Here is a 26,285-nt window from a genome sequence, read left to right as displayed (position 1 = left end):
GTTGCATGTACCTGGCCCTACAGTGGAGGTCCTCAGGAGGACAGCACCTCCATGCAGCTCCCCAGGGCTGGCTGACTTCAGAGGAAGTGGAGGCTTTTTGATCCCCTTCTCCAGAGACAGGATGCTCTTCTCAATCTCAGCAATTCTGAATTCCACACTGTCGTCATCAAAAACGTCTCCGTTCCCCCCGGGCTCCGGCACTGGGCCCGTGATGCTCACGGCTTGGGCCTGTGCATATTGTGGGGGCGGACTCACGAGAGTCTGGCTCTGGCCAGCCAAGCTGAACGCTTTTAGCAGAGTCTGTAGTGGCTCCCTCTCCTTGTGCCTGGGCCTCCTCTTCACTGTGTCAGACTCGGTGAGGTTGAATTCCAGCACCTCCAACTCTTTCGCTGTGGTTCCTCCCAGCTCCTTCCCAGCAGAAGAGCAGGGAGGCCCCACACTGGCAGCTGTCAGGGAACTGGACTCAGAGTCCAGGCTGGTGGCTTCTGCCTTGTGGTGCCCGGGAGGCTTTGGTCGCTGTTTGATGGTTAAGTTGCCTTCTTCTGCAAATGGAATGCACTCACTGGAGCTGTTCTGAGAGGACGATGACGAGATCTCACAGTCCTCTGGGCCAGGTCTCAGCTCCTCCTCTGTGTCAGACTGGACGTCCTCCAAGCTGCTTTGCAAGGCCTCTGTCGTGGTGACGCTGGGTTCGCTAAACGTGCGTCGGCGGGGCCTGTTGCTCTCAAAGGCGTCTCTCTCATTATCCGAGAGCCTCGTGCTGCAGGAGCCTTCAGAGACCCTGGCTCCACAGGGCCGACCATCTGAGCCTGTACTAGAAACTAGCTCGTGATCTGGAGTTGGGGGCTTTTGTAACAGAAGAGGCTTTGGTGGACTCCCACCTACGGTGGGCACCTCAAGCATTGCAGCTTTGCTCTTCACTGTTTGGCTGCTGCTTGCATCGCTGGTGCCCAGCCATGGTGAGGGAGCCACATCCACCGACTCTTGGGCAACAGTCGGTCTTCTCTCCGATTCCAGATCCTGCTCCCCCTCTGCCTCCACAGCCTGGGCACTGGAGACAGAGCTCAGGCGCTTGGGCGGAGGGGGTGGAGGCCCTTTCCTCTTTGCCCGGATGGCAAAGGACTGGCTGCGAACGACCTTGGTGTCTGACTGCAGATAGGTGCGTGGCACTTGGCTCCGTCCCGGGCGCCTGGTGAGGGTGGCGTAGGAGCCCAAGGTGCTAGTGGGTACCTCCTCCTTCTCATGCTCGCCATCCGACAGAGCATAGCGGTTCAGGCTGTGAGAGCGCTTCTTGTACTTGAAGGTGTCTCCATTTTGCTGTTCTCCAGCCTGCCAGGAGCCCAGGGTGGCTCCAGGCTTTGGAGACACGTATGGTGATTCCGTGCCACTGCAGTGGGAATGGAGATAGGAGAAAGCTTTCTGAGCTGATGACTGGAGATTGCTCCTCTGGGAAGAGGAGAACTGGGGGTACAGGTGTGCTGGGTTCTTCGGCTGCTCAGGAACACTGGGGGATTTCAAGGAGATGTGAGGATACATGAAGACGTAGGGTGCTGTGCCCTTATTGGGCGTCTGGGGTGGGGTGCAGGGGGTTGCTGCTGGTAGAGAATTGGATGGCTGTAACAGTGGAACCACAGGCCTCTGGTACTGATCGGTCCCTTCGGGGAGGTTCCTCTCCTTCAGAGGGCTTCCCCCAGACCCATTGGAGTAGCCATTCAGTCCCTCTTGGGCAGTCAGCTGGATAATAACCTTCCCGTAATTATCTTGGTTAGGTCTCCCTGGCAGAATGCCAGCGTTCTCCTTCTGTCGGGGCTGTGTGGAAGAGTGCCCACTGCTGCCACTGCCACTGCCGCTGCCCAGGCTCTCCTGGGAATGGCTGGTCCTGGACAACATGTTGTCCTGAGAATGCCCTGACCCTCTGGAACGCACTCCAATGCTCTCCTGACTCCGTGACATCCCCTGAGTGTTCTTCATGGGGAGCGTTTCCTGGCAGCTGTTGGACATGGCTGTTTGGAGCTCATAGCTCAGCTCGCTGTCCTGGAAGGTTATCATCTTGGGCGTGTGCGGAGACTGGGACTCTCCATTCTCAACAGACTCAATGGTGACTATGTCCAGGGCCCCAGGGATTTTGCGACTTGCTGGATTGGTTTCGGCTTGGTTCAGGTTCTTGCGGATGTCTGTCAGCTTCTTGACAGCCAGCATGATCTTCTTCTGGTGACCTGCATATGGCACAGGAGTGAAAGGAGAGTTCAGTTTCCGTGGCCCACAGGCAGGACAAGTGTGGTTTTAATGCTGCGGACCCTTGAGCACTAGCTATTACACGGAGACCTTTGCACACAGGATGCCTTCAGACCTTGCAGTTAGCGTGGGATGGGCTGGATTTTAGCCAGCGTCATAGAGGCCAGCGTCATAGAGGCCACCATTCTACACCTGACTGACAGATTTAGCTGCTTTCCACCCTCATGGCTGCTGTGCATCTCCCAGCAACTCACCCAGTTTGTTGATGCCAATCTCCTGCAGGTCCTCCCACGTCAGGTCTGTTACGATGCTGATGGAGTCATAGCCGTTGCTCACCAGCTTCTTATGGTACTGGGGCAGCCCAATGGCACTCAGCCACTCCATCAGGTCGGCCTACAGAGAACAGCAACCGGGACCATTTCATTAGCATCCCAGCAATGGATGGCTCTTCCCTGATACATTTGCTTCCCACCTGCCTTGTGAGAGAACTAGGCATTGCATTCCCTGCTGCCCTTTGAGACACTTCCACACATCTGGGAGTGTCCCAGATTGCTCCGTGCGAGCAGCGCTCTGCCTAGGCTAGGCCATCCCTGCTGCTGTTACATGGGGAAGGTTAGAAATCATGTAACCATCACTGTCAGTTCACTCAAGCCTCTTCCCTCCATCGCACGCTGTATGACCCACTGTGGACTCTCGTTAAAACCTGCATGGAGTCTGCTGGGCCTGCTGCCTCATTAACACGCAGTGGGAACCTGTACCAGCCACAACCCCAAGGAAAAGTGCAGTCTCACAGGGCACTGAGCCCAGCATCTGGCTGAAACCAGACTCAGGGCACCCATAGTGCTGGTGCAAAGGACAAGACATGCCCACAATACTCACAGGAATGTAATTGGGCAGCCACTCTGCAATGCTGAGCTGTCCAATCTCAGTGGAGATTTTCTTTCTGTGCCCCGGCTTAGTCACCCCAATGGCTGTTAGGTCCTAAAACAAACACACCGGTTGCCTTCATTAATGGGGATGCTCAAAGTTAGCTGATGTAGTGCAAGGAGTCAGCAGCTCCCACTGCAGTGGGGAGGGAATGCCTGGGCAATGCACTGGTTAGTGCTTGTACTAGAGCAATGGATGCTCTAGAAATACCAGCTAGAGAGAGGGAGTGGCTGGGACCCTCCAGCAGCCACCGTCTACGGTGTGGTGCCAGTCACTGGAAAAGGCAAGCAGCAGAGGCTGGGCCTTGCCACTGCCCTATTCTTTGTGGCCATGCTCTCACCAGTAGTCCCCGAACCCACCTGACCTTACCTCTGGGGTCATGCGGCTGATGGTGGGGACGTCATAGCCAGCATTGAGGAAGTTGGCTGTGTAGAACTCCAGCTGGAACTCACTCAGCCAGTTGTAAATGGCTTCTACATCCTGGAGAGAGAAGCCGACACAGAACAGCCCATGACGGTGGCTGCATGGGCCGGGGAGGGGCAGAAACGTTCCAGGCTGCTCCGTGCAATGCAGCACGTCCCCTTAGGACAGGGACGTTGACTCCCACCCCTGTACTGTCAAACTGGCTGGAATAAAAGGAATAGGGCAAGAGCATCCTGAAAGAGCTGTATTATACCAGCCCTGCTTCTCTGCCCCCATGCGCCGTGGTGTTCTTCAGCCCTTGTTGCTACCTGTGCCCATGGCGGGAGGGTGGGGCTCATGTGAGAGGTGGCCATTTCACCATGGCTTCCCCCATGCCAATGAGTCAAAGGTAGCAGCTGCTTAAAATATGAACCCATGGATTGGCCAGGCTTGGACCCCTGCTCTAAAATAGTCACCCCCAGCTGTAGCATTGAAGCCCTTCCCAGGGGCCCAGGTACCTTTCCCTCCAGGAGCTGTTCAGGGCGGAGGTATTGGTGAGAGAAGATCCTGTTGCTGGCGTTACAGTTGGCCACGTTCTGGCGCCCGAGGGTTCCTGAGTAGAGAGGGGGTGGGGGTAGTTACTGGAATGGGCCAGAAGATGAGACCCCATTGCAGAGAGAGACTGTGAGGAGCTGAACATTTTGCCCTGTAGTGTGAATAGTTCAGAGCACCTTGTTCCACAATTCACTAACCCTCTGCAGGGGCAGAACTCTCAGCCCTGCTGCATTGAGGAAGGCAGGGATGTTAATGTCACCCAGTGAGCCAGCGGCAGAGCACAGACCCCAGGTGTCCTGCTTGCCAGCCATGTGCTGCAGCATGAGTCTTATCCCCTCTTCAAAGCCCTCTCTGCTTCCAACTCCTCCAAAGCATGTCAGAGAGATCCGGAGCCTTCACCTCGCTCTGACCCCACGCACCTGGCAGCAGCCCAGAGTGAGCACGGCAGCCTGGTTTGTCTGATCTCAAAACACAATTTGTCTCTTGCAGCTGATACCATCCCTGAGCAGGCTGGGAGCAGAGCAGGGGAAGTATTCCCTCCCATCCCTCACTACTGGAGAGGAAGTGGGCCATGGACCAGCAGCAAGGGGGCATTCAGCAAGCCCTCCTGAGCTCTCCCCAGCCCCCTGCATTTTCTGTCTAAGGCCAGAAAATACCAAATGCAAACAGTGACTCAGTGTGAAGAGGGATAACCGCATTCCCGTAGCCATCTCACAGGGGGGAAGGCGCCAAGGCATTGTCCTTACACCCTTGGAGGCAGAAAGGCAAATCTCTCCCCCATTTTATAGAGGGAGAAGCTCACAGAAGAGATGTGACTTACAGTCTTACAGCAAGATTAGGGTAGAGCTGGGAATAGAACTCAGATATCCTGATCCCTGCTCCTGTACTTAACCGTAGACCAGGCCCTTCCCCTCCCTTCCGCCACAATTTTATTGTAAAAGGAAAAACATAGCCGAGAACAAGCTGCAAGCACCCTCCAATGTCAAGCCAGAGCCATCCCCTGCAGCAGCAGGGCAAGGCGTGTTCCACTCTGTGGTGCCCAGTGCTGGACCCTGCAGTAGTGGGACATGCTAGGGCTTTGTCTTGCCAAGAGAGGCCTGAGAGGGAGTAGCTGCCCCTCTGCTGGGAGTGGTGAGCCTGGTATGCAGGCACGGAGCTCTAAGGGCAGTGGGGGACAGAGGGCGGCTCTGACTTTACTCCAAGATACGGCCCGTGTTTCTTCCTGTGGTCTCTTTGCTTACCTGTCAAGGAGTTCAGCTGCCCATTCTGGCTATTTGATCCTAAGAGGTGCTGTTGTAGGTCCTCACCACCAGGGGGAAGCGGCTTCATAAGAGAGAAGAGACAATCAGAAGGGTCTGACATGGTGGGTCTGGACTTGAGACTTCGCACTGGGTGTATTGGGTCAGCCCCTGAGCAATTCTCACACAGCGGTAGAGAGGAAGGGATGGCACAGGCGTGACAGCACTGGGACTGCCTTGCACAGCCTGGGGTAAGAGCCCTGGCCCGGGGCCTCGTTCTTGACAGGAGGTCTGTGTATCCTGCAACAGAACAGGGCCCTGGGAACCTATGCAGTCAACCGTACCCAGGAGCCTCTTTGGGGGCTACAGCTAGAGGATAAAGGCCCTACTACTCCTGTCTGAGGGAGATCCTCCTTGAGCTCACTCGGCTCTGTACCCCTAGCACAGTAACAGCTGCAGATGGGTTTGCCCTCGCTGCAGGAGGTGCCCCTGGCTGGGTCCCAGTGGTGGGGTCAGAGATGGTCTCAAACCCTGTGCATCCCTGTGGCAGGGCTGCGTTTCCGAAGGCTCCTCTCCCTCTGGGTGGTTTTAGCAAGTCTGGCCTTGCAAGGGTCTCGCCAGTTCAGACACAAGAATGTGCAATATAGACACATTCCCTGACGCTCAGTATGCTGCTGCTACCACCACCAAGCCGTCAGCTCAGAGAAACTGGGTTGGGACATCCAAGTCACTGGTGGAGAGCCTGGGTTAAAAGGAGAATGGGTGGGGTGGAATACAGTAGGAGTGGGGCACTGGGGCTTGAGTCAGTATGAACCCATGGGACTGCAAGGGGCAGCTCAAGGCAATCAAGGCTCAGAAAGCCGAGGCGGGAGTTGAGGGTAGCCCTGGGGTTCTGGTGGACCCAGTCCCCCTTGGACCTTAAACCTTCCATGAGACTTGCTCTGCTGCCTGGACACAGAGCAGCGGGCGCTCTGTATCTGCCCTCCTACCGTGGCGTTCTCGATGAGGATACTGGTGCTCTGCCCATTGGTGCCCTCAGTGCTCTGCCCGCTGCCGGCACTGCGAATACTGCCAATGCTGCCCTCGCTGCCCACGCTGTTCCTGTCTCCTGCTGTTATGGAGAGAGAAGAGGCATCGGGGCTCATGTAACTGGAGAAGGAGCCTGGCGCCCTGGGGCTAGCACCTCCCAATCCCGGTAGCCCCTTGGCGCTGGGGCCGGGCCTGGACTAAGCTGCACCGAGAGGATGCTGTGGGACCAGAGGAAGAGAACTGCACCTGCACAGGGCATGGCGTTCCCTGTGCAGAGACCCACATGCGTTGGCAGAGGCGCACTGTCCAGACTCCTCTGCCTGCCACTGGTACAGGGCCCAACCTCCACAAGACCCGCAGCCCTCGCTGGGGCACAGAATCACTCAGCTTCACCGTTCCTTAGCACACACAGGACAATCCCGTTTCTAGAGAAAGGGCTGGAAGGGGTGTGTGGCTGGATGTGGGGGTATCTATAGGTCAATGACCTCTACAGTCCCTTGAGCTGTGGTTTCCCCGAGGCTGCTGCTTTCCTCTAATTTCCCGCTTGGAGCCAGCAGGGGATTTTCTCCATCTCTTGGGTGGGATGGCGACGGGAAGGGCTCCCTGACACTAGTCCCTGTCCAGCCCTCCCGAGCAGCGACCCCGACCTGAGTTCTCAGGCCCCGGGGCCGTCCTGGTTAAGGTGAGGTGGCCGTAGGGTGCCTGCTGCGGAGCATCACCTGGGAGTGGCTGCAGCCCGCCGGGAGGGGCGGCAATGCCCTGGCGCTGGTGTGCAGGCACCATGCGGGGAAGAGTCATGCCTGCATTTAAAGACAAAACACTCGTGTAAGAGCAGAGTGTGTGGAAGGGGAGAGGGCAGCATCAGTCATAGCAGGGTCCAGAAATACCCCCAGCACTGTGCCTCTGGGGGGGCTCTGCAGAGGAAGGGCTTGTGGGGGAGTGTGCAGCTGGCACACCTGGGGCAGAGCCAGGACTGTACCAGAGTTTCCCAGGCCCTGCAAACGGGGCCTGGCTCCATCATTCCTGGCTCAGCGCACTAGGAACAGATATTAATGCTTAGGCCAGGCCTGGGCCCCAGGATACCCGGCTCTGGTAACTCCTCCCTGCCACTGCACCCCAGCTTGTCCTAATGCAGCTCAGTTCTGAGCTCCCCACTCAGCTACACCTCAACCCAGACCTGATGCCTAGGGACCCCCCTCAGCTCCACCGTCCTGACCCGCAGCGAGCTCTGCTGCCCCAGTGCTAGGATGAGTTGTGGGCTGCTGCAGGGACTTGGACCCAACCTCCACAGGGACTGCGCTGACACCAGACTCATTCCCGCTGTAAACAAAGGGGCATCTGAATCCCAGTCCCTAGTTGGGAGCAGCTCACCTGAGCTCATCTGCAGCCACTGTCCATCTCTGCTGCGCTACCAGCCCCCAGTCCGCCAGGCCAGAGGGGGCGCTGTCAGCCAGAGAGCCACACCACTGCCACTTCCCATTGGCTGCTGGGATAGGGGCTGGGTCCAGGGAGCGGGTGGGTTGTAGTGAGGGTGGGAGAAGTCCAGGTCAGAGATATGCACCCCCCGTCCCCCTTACTCCCTCATGCACTCCAGGGCAGTGTGTGTGTTACTGACCTGTCCGCTTGCTGATGACCTCGACGATGGAGGGAGGGAAGTAGCCGACCCGATCGGTGCCTTTCTGAGTGTCGTGGATGTGCCCCTTCCAGCGCCCATCGGAGTGCTGCTCCAGGACCTGCGCGAGGCACCGGGCACGAGAGTGTTAGACCCCTGAGCGAGAGACGCCTTACAGGTGTCCCAGCGCCAGCAGGAGCCAGGACATGGCATAATACAGGAACCCTGGCTATGGGCAGCGCCCAGCCAGGCCCAGCAGGAGGAGCTGTAGGGAACATGCAAGGTCCCTGGCTATGGGCAGCGCCCAGCCAGGCCCAGCAGGAGGTGCTGTAGGGAACATGCAGGGTCCCTGGCTATGGGCAGTTCCCAGCAGGAGGTGCTGTAGGGAACATGCAGGGTCCCTGGCTGTGAGGAAGCTCCCAGCTACTCCAGTGTTTATTAGCCATGGTCTCTGCGCAGCTGCAGGTGATTGCTCACCGTGATGATATCTCCTGCCCGGATGTTGAGAGCAGTCGGGTCGTGGAGGTTCCAGAAATCCTTTAAAGCTCGGACTTTCAGGATTCCTGATGCCTCTGAAGAGAAGGGAAAGAGGGAAGAAAGAGCATGGGAGAAGTGTGGGGACAGGGCAGGAGAACAGGGCAGGGGACAGGAAAAGAGAAGGAGAGAGAACATTAATAGCACGGCCAGGAACTCGGTCCCCTGCTATCCCCCCAAAGCCGACACCCCAATGCCTGCGTATATAAGTATTGAAGCCCCTCACCTGAGCACTCAAAGTCAGGTTAGCTGAGGGCCTGTTTGGAGGAGGGTTGGGATGTTGCCACACGTGCCCCCATTGAAAGGCTTTCTCCCTGCCAATGCCAGGTGAGAGCCGGGCAATCAGCTCCCTACAGCAGGGCTCCTGGTTCTGCCCATGGGATTACAGAGCACGTGGAACAGAGCCCGGCATTACGCTTAGACCCAGCTCACCTCTCAGGAGTTGCTTGATGTCCTTGCTGGCATGCGAGGTGGTGAACTGGTTCACGATGTCCAGGGCCGTCTGGTTGTAGGTGTTTCGGATGTTCACGTCTACGCCACCCTGCCGTGGGGGAGCCAGCAGAGACCCTGTCAGTGCCAGGGCCATTGGGCAGCCACACCTCACACAAGAAGTGCTGCTGGAGAGGCAGCCTACAGGCAGGTCAGCACCTCCTCTGCAGCAGAGCCAGACCCCTTCTGGAGGAGCAGGGGACCCAGCATTCAGAGGCCTGGGGGAGAAGAGCCCCCATCTTCTCTCACCACCTATCACTGGCAGTTTGGGGGACTAAGAGGAAGTTGGAGCAGGACCAGGCAGGATCGAGTCCCAGAAGCTGCACTGATGGAGGGAGGTTCTGTCTCTTGCCCTGTTAATCTTGTTACAGTTCTCACCCCCACCAGCCACTGCAGTCAGGCCACAGGCTGCATCTTCCCCTGCCCCTCTCCTCCCCCATCGCCCTCCAGAACTGAGCCACCGTCTCTCTCCCCCATCTCCAGCTGCTGTCTCTTATAGTGGATCGCTCTCCTAAGGGCTGCAGACTTGGTAGCTGAGGTACCGCCCCCTTCCTCCCTGCAAGGGCCTTTCAGCTCACCTCCAGCAGCAGGCGCACCACCTCCGTCTTGCCGTAGAGCGCTGCCTCGTGCAGGGCTGTGCCCGTCTTCGTCTGCCTGTTGATCTCAATCCCAGCTTTCAGCAGCTGCCTGGGGGCGGGGTGGGGGGAATAAGCCGTGGTGGTTCAGAAGGAGCAAGTAGGTACTATGAGCCAGGAGGATAGGGTGGGCAGTGAGGCTGGGCAGCAAGCAGAGCCAGGGCTTGGGGTGGGGCAGGGTAAATCTGTCTCAACCAGGGTAAAATCATGAGGTGATTTGGGTTCACCGGATACCAAAGCCAAATGTCAATTCCAACTGCATATGGTGAGAACTGGAGGGAGCCAGTGGGACCAGTGATGGACAGGGGGTCTGGGGTAGGGCTGGGGGGAGCCAGGCAGCCAGTGGAACCAGTGATGGACAGGGGTCTGGGGCAGGGCTGGGGGGAGCCAGGCAGCCAGTGGGATCAGTGATGGACAGGGGGTCTGGGGGGAGCCAGGCAGCCGGGGGTCTGGGGTAGAAGGCCCGAAGCTACATGGAAAAAGAGCTCCAAGGCTAGGACTGGGGCAAGCAAAGGGCAGCATGTGGGGATCTCTGGGGAATCGAGCGGCAGGAGGGGAGTCTGGCAGTGTGCATCGGCAGTGGACGCTGCTACGGGCCTGTGCAGATTAGGACGCTTGCGGCAGGGAGAGCCCAGTGGCTGGAGTGCTGTGCGTTACCTGATTATCTCCTTGTGCCCGTTCTTGGCTGCCAGATGCAGAGGGGTGGTGTAGTTGGGGTCACTCGTGTCTTTGGACTGACCCTCCAGGAGCGCAACACACATGTGGCTGTTCAGCAGCAATTGGGCAACCTAGGGTGGGCGAGAGATGGGTGAATGATGGGGAGCATGGAAACGAGAGCACATGAACACCATGTCCCCCGCCACTCTCCCCGGGAGCTCTGCAGCAGCCAGTGGATTGCTCAGCCGGCCCCATTCCAAAGGGTAGGAAGGGACTTCCTGGACTGCCCCTCCCAGATCCAGCCCCACGTGCATGGCCGGTGCTTAGAGAGCCTCAGTGGGTGGGGATCAGAGAAGGGCAGAGCCCAGCTACCCCTGGAAGCCCCTAGCAGTCACCAAAGACAGGAATTGCTTTCCTCGTGATACCCCTTTCAGACAGTGGCCCAAGGGCCAGGGATTCCGGGGCCCAAGCGTGCGCTGGCCTGGCCCGCCGGAAACGCCCACACAGAAGGGGAATTATTGGTATCTTGGGGCAGCCCAGAAGCCTGGAGCGGGGTTGTTTTTACTGCACTATTTATAACTACAGAAATGAAGACGGCCCCCTGCCGCCCCCCTGGTGAGAGCGAAACAGTCCGTGGGGCTGGCTGCACTGGCCAGGCCCCCTGAGAGCAGCGAATGGCATGGGTGCGTTTCTGTCGGCTTGCTGAGCTCCCGGGGGGGGGGGGGGGGGGGGATGGGGACGACTTCCCGCCCCAGCAATGCAGAGCAGCCGGTGCACCTGTCCCCAGCAGCCGAGACAGGAATCCCTCGAGCCCTGCCAGGTTGGAATCTCAGGCCTGCAAACACAGCTGTGCAGAGCCTGCCCCTCAGCGCCTGTGGAGATTACGAAGGCTCAGCCTGTCTGGTCGCCACCAGCCTGGACTTAAATGGGAGCAGAGGAAAGATGGGGGTTGGGGAGCAGCGTCCCATGCTTGGAGCAGAGGACTCGGGTTCTATCCGGGCTCTGCCACTAGCTCATTGCAGACTCGGGTTCTGTCCAGGCTCTGCTCACTAGCATCTCTCTGTAGCTCCGTTTTTCCCCGTGGGTAAACAGAGCTGATGATACTCTCCTCCCTCAGCACAGGGGAGGACATGCTGTGTGTAAACCCCCTGGGGGTGGAAGGAGCTATCGAAGGACAAAGCACTGGCCGTCACACTGAGCTTCACAGCCACGGCAGGGAGAGAACCCAGATTTTCCTGCCCCAACACATGACGCTAACGGAGAACCTCCATCAGTGGCTAGCACCACAGGGCCTACGACATGCACCGAGGAATTCTGATCCCATCCAGTGGAGGGCAGTGGTGCATTGGCCAGTTCCTTGTAGTATTGTTACTATGAAGGGGAAGAGACATGGGCCCTAATACAATGCCTCAGTCAGGAACGACTGGGACAGTGCAACAGAGCAGCTCTGCGCAGTGTGCAGGCAGGCTGCGGCCTTTACCTTAAGCCGGCCAAACTCACAGGCCAGGTCCAGGGGCGTTTTCTTTGCCTTATTGATGAGACACGGGTTGGACTGGTGCTGGAGCAGCATTTCTGACTGTGGAGGAGTAACAGACAGGTAAGGCAGCAATGCAGGCAGGCTGGCGATCATGCCCCATCCAGCAAGCAGCCTCCTGACACCCCCGTTCAACTGTTCCCCTCTCCCTACGGCTCCTACCTCCACCCCTCCCTTGGACAGGGCCCTGCTGGGACAGCAGCCTAAGGGGTGCTCTCTGGTGCCTGTGTCAAAGAGCACCGCGTCTGCCCCCTTTCCCCATTTCCACAGCCCCCTGCCTGCATCTCCCCTTCCAGGCAGGACTGCTGGGCTGAGCCCCCTCCAGGGTTAGACTAGGCAGAGGTGGTTTGTGGGAAAGTGGCACAAGGGCCTCCCCAAAAAGTTTGTCCCGCCTGCCCAAGCCCGGGTCTGGGTCTCTTGTGGGGCAAGAGGATTCATAGATTCATAGATTCTAGGACTGGAAGGAACCTCAAGAGGTCAAGTCCAGTCCCCTGCCCGCATGGCAGGACCAAATACTGTCTAGGCCATCCCTGATAGACATTTATCTAACCTACTCTTAAATATCTCCAGAGATGGAGATTCCACAACCTCCCTAGGCAATTTATTCCAGTGTTTAACCACCCTGACAGTTAGGAACTTTTTCCTAATGTACAACCTAGACCTCCCTTGCTGCAGTTTAAGCCCATTGCTTCTTGTTCTATCCTTAGAGGCTAAGGTGAACAAGTTTTCTCCCTCCTCCTTATGACACCCTTTTAGATACCTGAAAACTGCTATCATGTCCCCTCTCAGTCTTCTCTTTTCCAAACTAAGCAAACCCAATTCTTTCAGCCTTCCTTCATAGGTCATGTTCTCAAGACCTTTAATCATTCTCGTTGCTCTTCTCTGGGCCCTTTCCAATTTCTCCACATCTTTCTTGAAATGCGGTGCCCAGAACTGGACACAATACTCCAGCTGAGGCCTAACCAGCGCAGAGTAGAGCGGAAGAATGACTTCTCGTGTCTTGCTCACAACACACCTGTTAATACATCCCAGAATCACGTTTGCTTTTTTTGCAACAGCATCACACTGTTGACTCATATTTAGCTGGTGGTCCACTATAACCCCTAGATCCCTTTCTGCCGTACTCCTTCCTAGACAGTCTCTTCCCATTCTGTATGTGTGAAACTGATTTTTTTTCTTCCTAAGTGGAGCACTTTGCATTTGTCTTTGTTAAACTTCATCCTGTTTAATTCAGACCATTTCTCCAATTTGTCCAGATCATTTTGAATTATGACCCTGTCCTCCAAAGCAGTTGCAATCCCTCCCAGTTTGGTATCATCACAGGCCGAAGCCTGGAGGCAGCCCAATGCTACTTCACCACTAACTGACACGATGTCACCACACTGCAAACCAGTAGGCCAGTGGAAATCCGGGTGAGGGGCATCAGGAGATTCGGGACCCGGCACATGTGCTACTGAGGGCACCTGGGCTCCCAGAGCCTCTGTCACCGCTCTCCCCAAGCTCCCTTACTCACCACCTCATAGTGCCCGTACTGCGCAGACAGATGCAGCGGGATCTGCCCATCCAGTGACGCCATGTTGACCGAGGCGGCTGCCCGCAGCAGCAGGTGGACCGGCTCCACCCTCCCCTGCCAGGCAGCGTAGTGCAGCGGGCGCATCCCTGCGGGGAAGCAAGGTCAGGAGGAGGCCAAGAGGGGCCACCTCTCAGCACTAGACCGACGCTAGCGATGTGGGAGCCCCAGGGTGGCAGCTGGCAGGAGCTAGGCCTCACGAAGCCCAGGAGCTGAGCTCCCCGGGGGGGGTGCCTGAAGAACGAGCACCACACTGACCCCTTCTGAGGCTCCAGATCAGCCCCCCAGCTCAAAGTGAATGGAGCTCCCCAGGGTGAGGAGCTGGAGATGACTCTATGGCTGCCGTCTCCCAATCCCGCTCACTGCAGCAATGAGAGGTCAAAGCAGGGCCTGCAGCGGGCACTTTGCCCCATGGGAGGGGTCCCAGGTGCACTGCTCCCTCAGGATGGGGGCAGGCAGAGGGCACGTCCACCTTACGCAGGCAGACGGGTGCTCCCCAGTCACGGGGAGTGAGGGGGAAGTGGTAGGCTGGCGGAGACACTGTTCCCTCCTGGAGGTAAGGGGGAGCAGCTGGGAGGGCGGTTAGGGGCCCCAGTCTGAGGTGAGCCAGTGCTTACCATTGCTGTCCTTTATGTCAACAGTGGCCTGTGCCTCCAGCAGCAGGGAGATGAGCTCCAGGCTCCCACCCAGGGCCGCATGGTGCAGTGCTGAGAACCTGAGAACAGCAAAAGACAAGGGTCTCAGAAGCAGCCAACTCTGTGGCTTCATGCCCTCGAAGCCCAACCCAGCCCCGCACAGGGGCAAAGGTGGCCATTTCTCTCCTCTCTCCAAATCAAAAGTGGCTAGAGCCGATTTCCCACTGCCCCGGCATTTCCCGGCAGCTGGTCTCAGTCTAGGCTGCTCCACAGCTCAGGCATTCCCACAGTTCCTGGCCACATTGCTGCTAGAACAGGGGCAAACCCCACTTCTCTATCAGCCTCCACTTATTACATACACCAGGTCCCTGGTGCAGGGCCGGCTCCAGGCACCAGCTTAACAAGCAGGTGCTTGGGGCGGCCAAGGGAGAGGGGCGGCACCTGCAGCAATTCGGGGACAGCAGGTCCCTCACTCCATCTAGGAGCGAAGGACCTGCCGCTGAACTGCCGCCGCCGATCGCGGCTTTTTTTTTTTTTTTTTGCTTGGGGCGGCAGAAATGCTGGAGCCAGCCCTGCCCTGGTGTGAAGCCATTGAGTTCAGTATGGCTCTGCCATGGCGGAGTTTGGCACGACGTAGCTGGCAGGACTCTTCCTCCCACAATCATCTCACACTGGCTCCTGGAGACTTGGTGGTTGTCCCATGAGACCCCAAAGCAAGCTGGCACCAGACCCTTGAGGGAGATGTGCTGAGACCTGGCACACTCGGTACATGGCTGGTGACACCAGCCAGGCCTTGCTCTCTTACTCCACCACCTCTCCTGCTGCTGTCTGTGAAGAGTTTAGACCAAGGCCCATAGCGCACAGCTCCTGAGAGGGTATGCAGCTTCTCCACGCTCTGCCAAATGCCTTGAGTTAGAAGGGACTGACCTGATCCTATATATCAAACTATATCCTGCCCCCCTCATATTTTCCACTGGAAAAGCTCTCCCAGTCCAAGGCAATCCAAGCACTGCTTTCTCTCTCCAGCCTCCACATCTGTTTCTATTTGCAGCTCTCCAGTGCTGACCAGCCTGACCCGGCCCAACTCTCATTAAACTCCTAGCAATTCCCCGCCCTGGGAAGCACCTGCTTCCAAATCCCTGTCTCTGAGGCGTCCTTGGTCAGAGCACCCACTCCGCGTTGCACATTGGCAGAGGTCCTGCTGCTGTGCTCAAACTCTGTTGGTATCCTGTTGTCCCTGACACTAAGCCTTGGGTCTCAGTTTTCCTGACAGCAAAATGGGGAGAAAACACCTCCTTGCATCCCAAGGGAAGAGGTCTATGTGCAGTAGGTGCTGAGGAGTTGTCTTATTGTGGGAGCGCCCCTTCCCCGATCAATGCCTTTGCTCTCCACAGACGGAAGGAGGGAGGGAACAAGCAAGGCTGGGGCAATTAGAAGAGTCCAGCTGGGGCCAGCTTTGCTCTCTGGGCAGCAGCAGGACAAGCAGGCAGAAAACCCACCACTTGAGGGGTTTTGCCAGGGGACAGGTTTTCCAGGCGATTCTCAGGGGGTCGTGGTGTGTGTGTGTGTCCCACTTCCCTCTTGGCCTAACCCCGCCTCCCGCTCTGGCCCCGACGCTTGCAGTCTCACTGCCAGCATGGCTGGCTCTCCCCCTGTCCGAAGCCCATGGCAGAGTGTGTGAGGCCAGCTAGAATGAATGAGCCCTGTGTTCCAGGGCTGTGAAAGAAGCCTGTTTGTCTAGAGCGCTCCCTCCTTCCCCTGCACTCCCCCTGCTCCGGGCTGCTTCATTCATGTGAAGGGCCGCGTCTCAGCAAGGGAGGCTCAGCGCCCACGGGGAGCGGCATGGGAATTCAGAGCTCAGTCAGGCTTCGCTCCCTTAACGCTCAGGGGCTGGCACGGAACTTTCCCCTGCAACGTTCGAAGAGCGGGTGAGCTCACTTGGGGCGGCCCCGCGCACCGCAGGAGCCTCTGTGCATCCCAGCCCGGAGCTACTCCCGCAGCAGGTCAGCCCAGGGGCCCCGCTAGTCCAGGATCCCGTTTCTAACGGGAGCCAGCAGCAGCTGCTTCAGATGAAGGGGAAGAAACACTGGGGTAACCTGCCCATGGGGAAGCTCCTTCCTCACCCCAGGCACATGCGGTACGTCTACACAGCCCGCAGCAGCAAAACTCCCAGCCCGGTTCACGCCAGCGCTCTCAGCATAGCTGTGCAGACAGCGCTTTGAAGTTGTGGCTCAAGCGGACACTCAGGCTGAGCAGCTCCCCCGTCCCCAGGCTTCCGAGCCTGAGCCGCAACTTCAAAGCGCCGTCTGCACAGCACTAGTGTGAGCACCGCTGCCTGAATCTACCCGGGCGCAGAGACTCGCTGCCACAGGCTGTGTAGACATAACCGTAGGGGCTGGCTCATGCCAGGTACAGGAGGAGTTAGATCCCCTAATATTCTGAAATACCCCCTTGGGTCACTGCACGGTCTCGTTATCCGTAGGAATGTCTCAGAGGGAACAGGGCCCAGAGAGAGCGGCGTGCCCTGAGAGCCGGGACCACAGTGGGCTGACGACTTGGCTAGGAGGCGCTAGCTGTGGAATCCAAAGACCTGGGTTCTAGTCCTGGCTCGGACACTCACATTTGCTGAGCGCTAAGCAACTTTCACTTGTAATCAGAGTCCAGACAAGCCACGCTGTGCAGGGCTAGCTTAGCTACCTAGTGAATGGGCACATCTCTGCAGGTGTGACCTGACCACAGCAGGCCCCCACTGGAGCTTCTTCTGCGTTGGCCAGCACTGTTCACCCCTTAACACTCGAGTGATCTGGCCATCTCACTGAGGTCAAATTCAAAACCTTTGTCTCCGTTTAAAAGTAAGAAGGAAGGGAAGGAGGAAAACAAAACTCAAAAACCTGGGAAATTCCAGAGTCAACGCATCTTTGTTTCAAAAGCCAGCTTAAGATTGCTAAATAAACCCTCACTACCCCCAACATTTACAAACCCCAAGCGAGGAAGTGTATAGTTAAGGATGTCATAAACCTTACACTGCTCTCCTAGCAGAACACACACACTCTTCTTATCAAGTCTGATGAAACGCGCGACTCATCATACCATCTCCACCTTCTCTCTGACTCAAAAGAAATACGATTCTTTCATCAGCAATTTCAAAACAATCACACCAAACCCTTCTGGAACAGGGAACATTCCTCTGTACATTCATAATGGGTCTGACACAGATCGATCAGCCTTGCCTACATCTTTACCAAAAAAATCAATAACTTACCATTTCTTGTTACACTTTTCCTATTCGTCTATATCATTCTCAAGAAACAGCCATCCTAAGTACTTTACCAAAAAATCCTAGTGGTCAATTGATAAACGTTCTAACTGACCACGTTTCCCATTTAACAGAGTCCCTTAAAAGAAAACGTGCAGGTACTGAAATTAAGTAACAGATAGAATATATAAAAAACTGCCACCAGAATTAAGAAGGCGATGAAATATCTTTACACTTGATAAGAACAGCGTGTTTATATTATATTGACAGTGTAACATTTGTGGTTTTCTTAACTCAGTATAATTTTTGAGAAGTGCTTGGATTTCGTAAGTGGTGAGATAGGCAGGTATGTTGTGGTTTAGCAATCTCAGCTTGTCTTTTAACAGAAGATTTTGGAGAGGGGGTGGAATATAAATAAAGGGTCGGGCTAGAGAGTCATTTCCAAGGGAGCCTATAGAACACATACAAGGAGAAGAGGAGCACTGGGAATTAACGCTCCTCCTAATGGGCTCCGGTGCCAGTTCCGCCAGGCTCCAGGAGTGGCTTTTACCCCAAATGCTCTGCTCCTGGCAGGCACCATACTGTGCCCATCTCTGGCCCTGGAAAGTTATTCAAAGCAGGGAGGAGGTTTTAACAAGCTGGAGAGTATATAGAATGGGCATCTCTGGTCAGTAATGCAAGAGGACACACTACATCAAACCCATCAGCTGTCCTGTTACTGTTAAACCAACCCTAAACCAGCAGCCAAGTACAGCCAGGGATGCTAGTGGCCCAGAGGCACCACCGGCTCATGCGCCAACATATTACTGAGACTGAATGAGAAGGTTTGGGAAACACTCACCCGTCCGCGTCCTGGTAATTCACATTCAGTCGCTTGGCTGATCCCAGGAGCTCTGTAAAGAGAAGAGTAGACAGTCAGCGCAGAACTCCCACAACCACTGCTCCTTGCATGATGAACGCAGGCTGCATGGGAGAACTCATCCCACTGGAGCAGGAGAGAGGACCTAACAAAGCATCAGCTGAGACAGGGATCACACGTGCAGCCCTCTGATGAGAAACTCTGGGAACACTCAGGTCTGTGGGAGAACATGTCCACAGCTGGGGTGCAGCTAGCCTTTTGTACCCATGCTGCCTGGCCCATTTGTTACCCCCGGAGAACACACCTGCCGCCTTTGCACAGTCAGCTCGATGATACAGCAAGCACGGTTAGCCAGAGGGATATAGGAAGAGGTCAATGACTGGTTTGAAGAATTAAAAGAACCCGCTAGTAGCCAGAGGAAATACCCCACCTTGGCAGGGTTCCCCGGAGACACCACAGTCCCTGCCTTGCCTGTATTTTAGGGAGAACACTGAGAAGCTGGGCTGAATTTTTACCTTTTCAGTTGAGCAAAACAGAGCAATCACACACCAAGCTCGCCCTACAGGCCCCACTCTGGTCACTGCCTGATCTAGACCCTCCATTTCTTTCCGTAGCAGCTTACCTGTGCCTGCAGGACAATGCTTCATTTCTCTCTCTAATCCTCCCTACGGACCATCCGTGGCTGCAGGGAGGGATGGATATTAGCCCCCACGTCCCCTCACTCTCTCAGACTGTGGCAGACCCCATGGTCCCCTGAGAAATTTGAGACTCTCCTACAAATTGGGTTCAGCCTTCCCCCTTGGCCAGGGGATTCCTGGGTCCCAAATCTGGCTCTGGGGTGGCCAGCCCTTTCTAGAGCATCCTGTATGTGGACAGGACAGAGCTTGCCTGTCCCCCAACCTCTCAGTACTGACCTCCCTGCGAGCAAGCCAGCGCCTGACCCATCCCTGTCTCTTCTTCTTTCACTCCAGCTTCTTCTGCATTGACCTGCGCGTACCCAACCTGGCTCTAGCCCAGCAATCCTTTCTTCCTCCGTTCCCTCTGCCACCACTGCTCAACACACCCCATCTCCAGCATCTCCGCAGCCCCTCAAGCTCCCGTTATGTAGAGCGGGAGCAGCAGGAGCGATCCTGTCTCTTTCACTCAACGGGATGGCACCTCTGTTCAGTTCCCCTCTGGGGACGCTCCATTTATAAAGTCCACTGCCTGAAAAGTGCCAAGCTGGTACGTTTTGCTTCCGCCCCTGAGCTTCTTACCCGCTCCTCGCTGCCAAGGAATGGCCCACGGACCAGATGGTTGGCATTTTTACTACTAGGGCAGAGGCTGAGGTCACAGGTTGTGAATGTAGAACTGTATTGTTTCCCACATTCCCTTAATCTAGCCCACCCCCATGGAGAATCTGGGGTGTGGAGAACTATATAAAGGAAGAGGACCCCTGCCCCCCATCACACAGTTGATGAATTAAGCTCCCAACTCTCTCCAGTGATGAATTCAAATTAATTATTTCCTCCTACACGGGGTATTTTATTCTCATCTGGGGGGTTTGAGAGCAGATTAAAATCTCTGGAATTTATGTGCTAAGTAAGAATGAAAGGAAGAGGACAAGGTGGTTAAATGGGTGTATGTGTGGAGAATCAATCATTTCTAGACCAATTTTTGCCCATTGCGTTCCCCTGCAATCGGGTGTCAGGTTGGGTCACTCACTGCACCAAGCCACTTCCCTGAGAGTCCATTTCCCTTTCAAAGTGGCCATTTATCCAAGCCCATGCCCAGTGTTTTATATTTTACGGAGTTTCTGTGTTGATCCATATAGGAAATTTGGGCCCTAAACCAGCCACTCTCAATTTAGGGTGGAATAATTAGCCAAAGCATGGATAGAATTTGCTGGATCAATCATGCATTGCTGGAGAGAGCACCTCCTCCCTTGAAATTCCTGACATCTGTGCCAGCCTCCCTGCATTTCTCCCTCCTGTTGACTCTCCATCCCTTAAGATCTCTCTTTTTCTCCCTCTCACAGTTTCTCTGTAAAATTTGTATGGAAGATGCCATACGAAATAAAGATGTGCTGTATGGCAGGAAAGATGACCCTCGCTAGGGGAACAAGAGAGTAGAATGGGAGAGGGACTCATTTACTCATGCGAATTATAATGAAAAGGAAACCAAGTAATTGCAGTTTTCTTTGTGTTAATTATTGCAGTTTAAAATGTTTTGTAAATAGGTTAATTAATGCAAAATGGTCTTCAAGTAGCTGTTTGCAGAGGACTCTGCCTAGCGTAACTAGTCCCCACAGCAGAGGTCTAGATGGAATCAGAATAATGAGCTATTCTAGGGATTTTTCATCTTCAAAGTACCAGGCAAACATTAATGCACAGTTCTATGCTGAAGAGTGTCTCAAAAGACATGACATCTCCTTACTCAACGGACCTGCTCCCTGGGGATGTTTAGTCAGAACTGCTGATCTAAAGAACAAAAAGAAGTGTTTACTCCCCCCGCCATTACCCTTTCAGAGCCAGCAAAGCTAAGGGTTCAGGTCGTACTCATGCATCATCATGAGAGCTACTTACTAAATTCCCATCCGCTACACCTGTGCACCGCCGTTGAAGGCTATCAGATTGCACAAGATTCACTGAGGACATCACTTAGCATGGGACTTTTTTTTAATTGATGATGATGCATGAGGAGAAAAGAGCCCAGCTTGACTCTCAGATCCCAGGCTGAGTTTGCAAAACTGTCAGTTAAAATAAAATAATAATAATAATGTGAACTGGCCATATGTAATCTGAGTCACAGAGACAAAACATGGAACCCCACGATGCTAGTTTTACAGAGTCACTCTCAAAGCAAATTGCTCTTTAATGGCACAGAAGAAGTCAGGAAAGCAGCAAGCTTCTGTAACAAATAGCCCTCATGCTGTCTAGCTTACTGTTCTGGAATTGTTCCTAAAGGGGTGGGGGGCACGGTTCCAGGAAAGGCTGTTGGGGATTTTAAAAGGGCATGGTCAAAATAAAAATTACAGATATAATACATAAAAATTCCCTTACTTTTTTTTTGGTTTGGTTTTTTACTGAAAACAACATCTTAAATGAGTCAAACAACTTTACATCTGTGCTGATTGGGCATTTCTGTGGCACCAATCAACCAATCATTTACTTTGCACCATGTATGCTGTTTGTTTACTTTTTGCCCTATAGGCAGTTTAGGCAGAGGAACTAGACTGGTCAGTTCCACTTTCTGGAGTTTATATCCATCCACTTCGGCTGATGCCTGATGTTGGAAGGGGGGTTTACTGAAGGGAAAATGCCTGCTAAAAAGATGGGGTCTTTAAGAATTCTAAAAACACGTGATTATTGGTCACATGCACTATCAGCAAGACAGAATAAGGGGCTTACTCTCCAAAAGGCCCAAGTGAGTCTAGGACAGAGCTACAGGGACAGGTAATGTGCAGGTAGATACAGCACGGTGACGCTACTTCAAACATTTAGCAGAATAGGTGAGTCAGGAGGTTTGATTTCTTGTTTTTAAAATGGCAGGAGGATTTGGCATAAGTTAGATGGGAGGCTCTCCCAGGTGCGAATGAGACAGCAGATGGAGCTGTGATGAAGTGAAAGAGCGAGAACACCTCCCCAGAAAGAAGAATTATACTCTCTTTTTACCTCAGCCCCAAACTTTTCAACCAACTCTCTACAGAAAACAATTTCCTCTCAGCCAAGCCGGATGCATTGAGACATCAACAGAGCCCCCCACATTCTTCAAACAGCAGCCCAGAAGGGATCCCATTCAAACCTGCATCCATGGAGCAGCAGCATAAGCAGATGTGACAGTCCATCCAATATACTGACTGCGAGGGTGACCAGACAGCAAATGTGAAAAATTGGGACAGGGTGGGGGTCATAGGCGCCTATATAAGAAAAAGCCCTGAACGTCGGGACTGTCCCTATAAAATCGGGACATCTTGTCACCCTACTGACTGCACACTGGAAGCCACTGCCCCTTCCTCACAGAGCACTGCTGTACCTCTCCCTCCACTGCCACAAGCAGGAGGGTCCTAGGGGCCCTCGTGGACTTGTTTGTGAAGGTTAGCAGCAATCACAGTTCAAACAGCCCCCTGCCCCTTGAAATTCCATTACCGAAGCATTGTCAAGGGAAAGTGGCCTGGAGACGCCTGGACTGAAAAGCAGAGCTGCGATGAGGTAAGCTTCTCTCCCCTCCCTCCCCAAGGATGCAGCTGTCAACATCTGTAAGGCAGAATTCCTGAGACTTAACTCTCGGCACAGAGGAGAATTCCTCAAATTAGTTCTTCATTCCAGAGTGCCAGATAGCTCCTAACCAGGGTACCACACAGGGGGAGGAGCCAAGAGGTACTAACAGAGGACTGTCTAGCAGATGAGGAAGAGAAAAGAAAGAAGTGGTCATAACTTGCACGTCTTTAGCACTTTCCATCCAAGGAGATCAAGGCATCTCCCAGACAGTAATGAATTACTGCTCACATCCTTCCCGGGAAGTAGGTGCAGAATTTACCCCCATTTTACAGGGCTCAGAGAGGTGAAGTTACTTGCCCTAAATCGTACAGAAAGTCAGTGGCATAGCTGGGAATAGAACCCAGGCATTCGGACTCCAAAGCCCCTTGTGGAGGAGAGGGTGTGACTGATGGAAGAGAGAAAAAGATGGGGGTGGGGAAAGGGGTTGTGAGATAGAGAAGGGAGGGGAAGAGAGAGAATTCAGAAGAGGGTCAGAGATTGGAGGGGAAAAGGAATACAGGAAGTCGGCCTAACATTTGAAAGCCATTCTGGCCTCCAGCTGCTCCTCTGCGCCATCCACAACCAAAGCTGGCCTCCTCTTGAACAGCTGATGCACAAGGACAGCCCCAGGAGACAGGGACCCTATTTATCAAAGCACTCGGCAGGCCAAGATTATTTACAGTGGACAGAGGGGTTCCTCTTCCCTGGCCACATAAATCAGCCAGGCTACAGGAGATTTCATTCCCATTTCCAAAAGGTTAGTGCTTTCCCTTCCAGGGAATTAGGAAATCCTGGGACAGAGCATGGCGCTTCAGGGAAACTACGGCACTGACAGATTCGGAAGGAAGGGGTGGGGGGGAGATTCATCACTGCCTGGCAAGCACTCTGCACCCCTGATCAAGGCATATCATGGAAACTAAGGCTTCTTGGCACAACAGAGTCAGGAGAGATGGACAACTAAAGCCGTGGGAGCGTCCCTGATTTCGTAAAACAACCCTCTCCTCAACTCTGTCCCATTACCTAGAGCCCTAATAGAATGCATGAATCTAACGGCCAAGCAGGATTAGCGTGGGATCCCAGCCCAGAGAGGAGAGAGCAGTGGGTCAGGGCCCTCCCCGGTGAATCCAATTCTCTAACTGGAAGTCATGCAAGACAACGTTCCCTTAGAGCACTGCCTCTAGTGGTGACAATGTTAGTGCTTGGAGTGTAGCTCAAAGGCTCAGGCTGATAAAGAAGTGCCCAAGATCGCTGCCTCCTGTACAGCCCTAGGAGCGGGACAACCAGGGGTTGAGGAGATGCAACACAGCTGGTCTTGTACCAGACTGGATCCCAAATAGATTTACAGTCGGAGATTTCACTGTCACTTACGGAGTGCTGGGCGCTTTGCAGAGATGGCGGCGCAGTCCCTGTGCCGAGAAGTGTACCTGTTATGCCAGGGATGGAGCCCAAGGGGCTGCTTTTCAAGGCTCTGTGGAAGAACTGGAGCTCAGAGCAGGGAAGGGCCTGACACACCAAGTTCTGACCTGGAGCCGTCACGTCCCCCAGCTTGGAGCGTGGAGGTCTTGGCCCCGGGCCCAGCTCTGGTTCTCAGGAGGGACCTGAAGACAGAGTCAAACACTAAATAGCAGCTCAGGGAAGAGAGGCCCTGATACCAATGCCTGGGCAGGAAGCTTTGTCGTCACATCCTTTCATTCTAAGGGTTTAACTGGAAACAGCAGAGGAGATGAGGAGGGGGCAGATTCCCACTCTCCAGAGGTTTGTGCCCCAAACCTGGCCTGGGGCCTCTGCCATAGGGACTGGGTAACAAGGGGTGAAGAACGGGACATTGTTAAAATCTCCACATCTTCAAACTTTCTCCCTGCGAGAGGCCTGAGACAGGCAAACAGGACATGGGCACGTCCAAGGAGCCTTCTGCATGTGCTATTACAGGGGCAGCGTTTACAGCCGCAACTGAGGTACTGAATTTGGGAAACGCACCCCCATCCCACCAACGCATTGTGCAGTGCTCGGTGTCTGAGGGCAAGCAACGCACTGCAGGTTTGTGCAGTGGACACACCACCCATCCCCCCATACCTGTCTCCCATGCCCCCTCCAATACCCCTCTCCTCCCTCCCACCCCACCCATACACACCCCTTCCTTCATTCGCCCCACCCAGCTCTCTGCCTCTCTCCCTCCCTGTCAGCCTGTTTATATTTGTCACAAGCTAGAGGCTCTGAGGAGAAACCCCAAGGCCCAGCCTCCCCCTCCCATCTCTGGGGTCCTTATCAGTGCCTGGTCCTACCTCTCCTTTGGTCCATTTCCCCATCGCGATGCAGGGGCCGGTTCCCACGGTGATATTTTGGAGTGTGGTGGGGGGAGCCACAGCGTGGGGTTCTCATGCAGAGCGCTCGCTCAGAGCCGGCTATTTGGGAGGCGTGGCACCGGCCTCTGAGACCACAGGACTGGGCAGGCCCCTTGCTGGGAAACATCTGCCGAGCTTGTGGGCTGTGTGCTCTGGTGAGCATCCTGCAGTGCCCCTGTGATGTGGTTGCTTGACCTTTCCAAGGGACCTCACGGCCCTCAGTTGCCTGCCTTTGGTTTCCCCACGCTCGTCATCCAGGGCTGAAAACCCTCCAGGCCAGACTCTCTCTCATGCCGTGTGGCTCCCATCTCCAGCAGAGAACAGGCTCAAGTCCAGGAAAGAAAGCCAGGACGAGACCCAGTGGGAATCCCAGAGCTTTTGACTCACCCGCCTCTGGGGGGAGACACCTGAAAATTCATTGCTCCCCACAGACCTTCCCAAACGTGTTAGGAGGACCAGTGGGACCTGTGCTCCAGCCCTCATCCCAAGAGCACCTGAGGGTGAAATGCAGCAGAGAAAGGGCCAAGGGAGGTTAGAAATGGGTGAGAGAAAGACATGGTGAGAGTCTGAGATAGAATCCGCCCTGTGACAATTGAGATGGACTTTGTGCTGAATTTCACTTGATGTTCAGGGGAAAACCTCTGCCCCCACTAAGGAAACCACTTGCTGCAGAGGCACAGGACCACACCAGAATTTGCCCATCCCAGGGGGTTATTTATACCCATTTGCCTTTGGCGTCACCTTTTGGCCATGTCACAAGTGCTCTGTGTGTCCTTGAGCCCCCATCTCCCCTGCCAGCTCCGGGGTCCCTCCCCCCGTTTCTTTCCCCAGGGCAATACTCAGACAGGATTTTCCTTTACTCTGCTCACACTCCCTGCTCTGCCCTAGCTCTGAATCTCTCACAGCTGTTGGTCCTCCCGCTCCTGCCTTGCCTGGGTGGGGTGAGCACCTGTGATCTCATTTGTTGCCCAGAGGCAGCCAGGAAGAGAGCTCCAGTCAATTAGTTACAAATTTTGGGCCCACATGCCCATTGAAACGGTGCCCTTTTCAAAGAGCACTCAGCCTTGGCTTGGATTTTCTCAAAGACTTTAAGGCAGGGGTGGGCAAACTATTGCCCGGGGGCCACATCCGGCCCTTCAGATGTTTTAATCCGGCCCGCAAGCTCCCGCCAGGGAGTGGGGTCCGAGGCTTGTCCCGCTCTGTGCCGTGGTTCTGTGCAGCTCCTGGAAGCAGTGGCACGTCCCCTCTCCAGCTCCTATGGGCAGGGGCAGCCAGGTGCTCCACATGCTGCCCCTGCCCCAAGCACAGCCCCCACAGCTCCCATTGGCCAGGAACCACAGCCAATGGGAGCTGCAGGGGCGGTGCCTGCGGATGGGGGGGCGCCTGTGGATGGGAGGCGCCTGCAGACAGGGAGGCATGCAGAGGCCCCTGGCTGCCCCTATGTGTAGGAGCCGGAGGAGGGACATGCCACTGCTTCTGGGAGCTGCTTGAGGTCAGCGCCGCCAGGAGCCTGCACCCCTGACTCCCTCCTGCGCCCC

The 26,285-nt window shown here is 55.1% G+C and overlaps 1 protein-coding gene across 9 annotated transcripts in view; it reads right to left on the bottom strand.

Annotated features, from left to right (window-relative positions):
- The window catches only part of CASKIN2 (CASK interacting protein 2), a 74,771-nt gene that overhangs the window by 3,475 nt on the left and 45,011 nt on the right, over positions 1 to 26,285 (bottom strand). The window contains exons 3-19 of one of the 9 annotated variants that reach the window (XM_008163912.4): positions 18,150 to 18,201; positions 14,035 to 14,132; positions 13,361 to 13,506; positions 11,794 to 11,889; positions 10,314 to 10,444; positions 9,600 to 9,708; positions 8,965 to 9,073; positions 8,476 to 8,570; positions 8,002 to 8,119; positions 7,106 to 7,186; positions 6,347 to 6,468; positions 5,361 to 5,442; positions 4,083 to 4,177; positions 3,532 to 3,642; positions 3,115 to 3,216; positions 2,490 to 2,628; positions 12 to 2,216 (exon numbers count right to left, since the gene is read on the bottom strand). In XM_008163912.4, the coding sequence (XP_008162134.2) occupies positions 12 to 2,216; positions 2,490 to 2,628; positions 3,115 to 3,216; positions 3,532 to 3,642; positions 4,083 to 4,177; positions 5,361 to 5,442; positions 6,347 to 6,468; positions 7,106 to 7,186; positions 8,002 to 8,119; positions 8,476 to 8,570; positions 8,965 to 9,073; positions 9,600 to 9,708; positions 10,314 to 10,444; positions 11,794 to 11,889; positions 13,361 to 13,506; positions 14,035 to 14,132; positions 18,150 to 18,201 (3,891 nt within the window). Of the gene's footprint in view, positions 1 to 11; positions 2,217 to 2,489; positions 2,629 to 3,114; positions 3,217 to 3,531; positions 3,643 to 4,082; positions 4,178 to 5,360; positions 5,443 to 6,346; positions 6,469 to 7,105; positions 7,187 to 8,001; positions 8,120 to 8,475; positions 8,571 to 8,964; positions 9,074 to 9,599; positions 9,709 to 10,313; positions 10,445 to 11,793; positions 11,890 to 12,607; positions 12,718 to 13,360; positions 13,507 to 14,034; positions 14,133 to 18,149; positions 18,202 to 26,285 lie in introns of those variants that run through there. The other 8 variants (XM_065562749.1, XM_065562750.1, XM_065562754.1 and 5 more) reach the window with 8 other exon arrangements.

This window comes from Chrysemys picta, chromosome 12 (assembly GCF_011386835.1).
Source record: "Chrysemys picta bellii isolate R12L10 chromosome 12, ASM1138683v2, whole genome shotgun sequence".
Taxonomy (NCBI): Eukaryota; Metazoa; Chordata; order Testudines; family Emydidae; genus Chrysemys; species Chrysemys picta.
The sequence above is the reverse complement of the archived record's forward strand: the minus strand, read 5'-3'. Positions and strand labels throughout refer to the sequence as shown.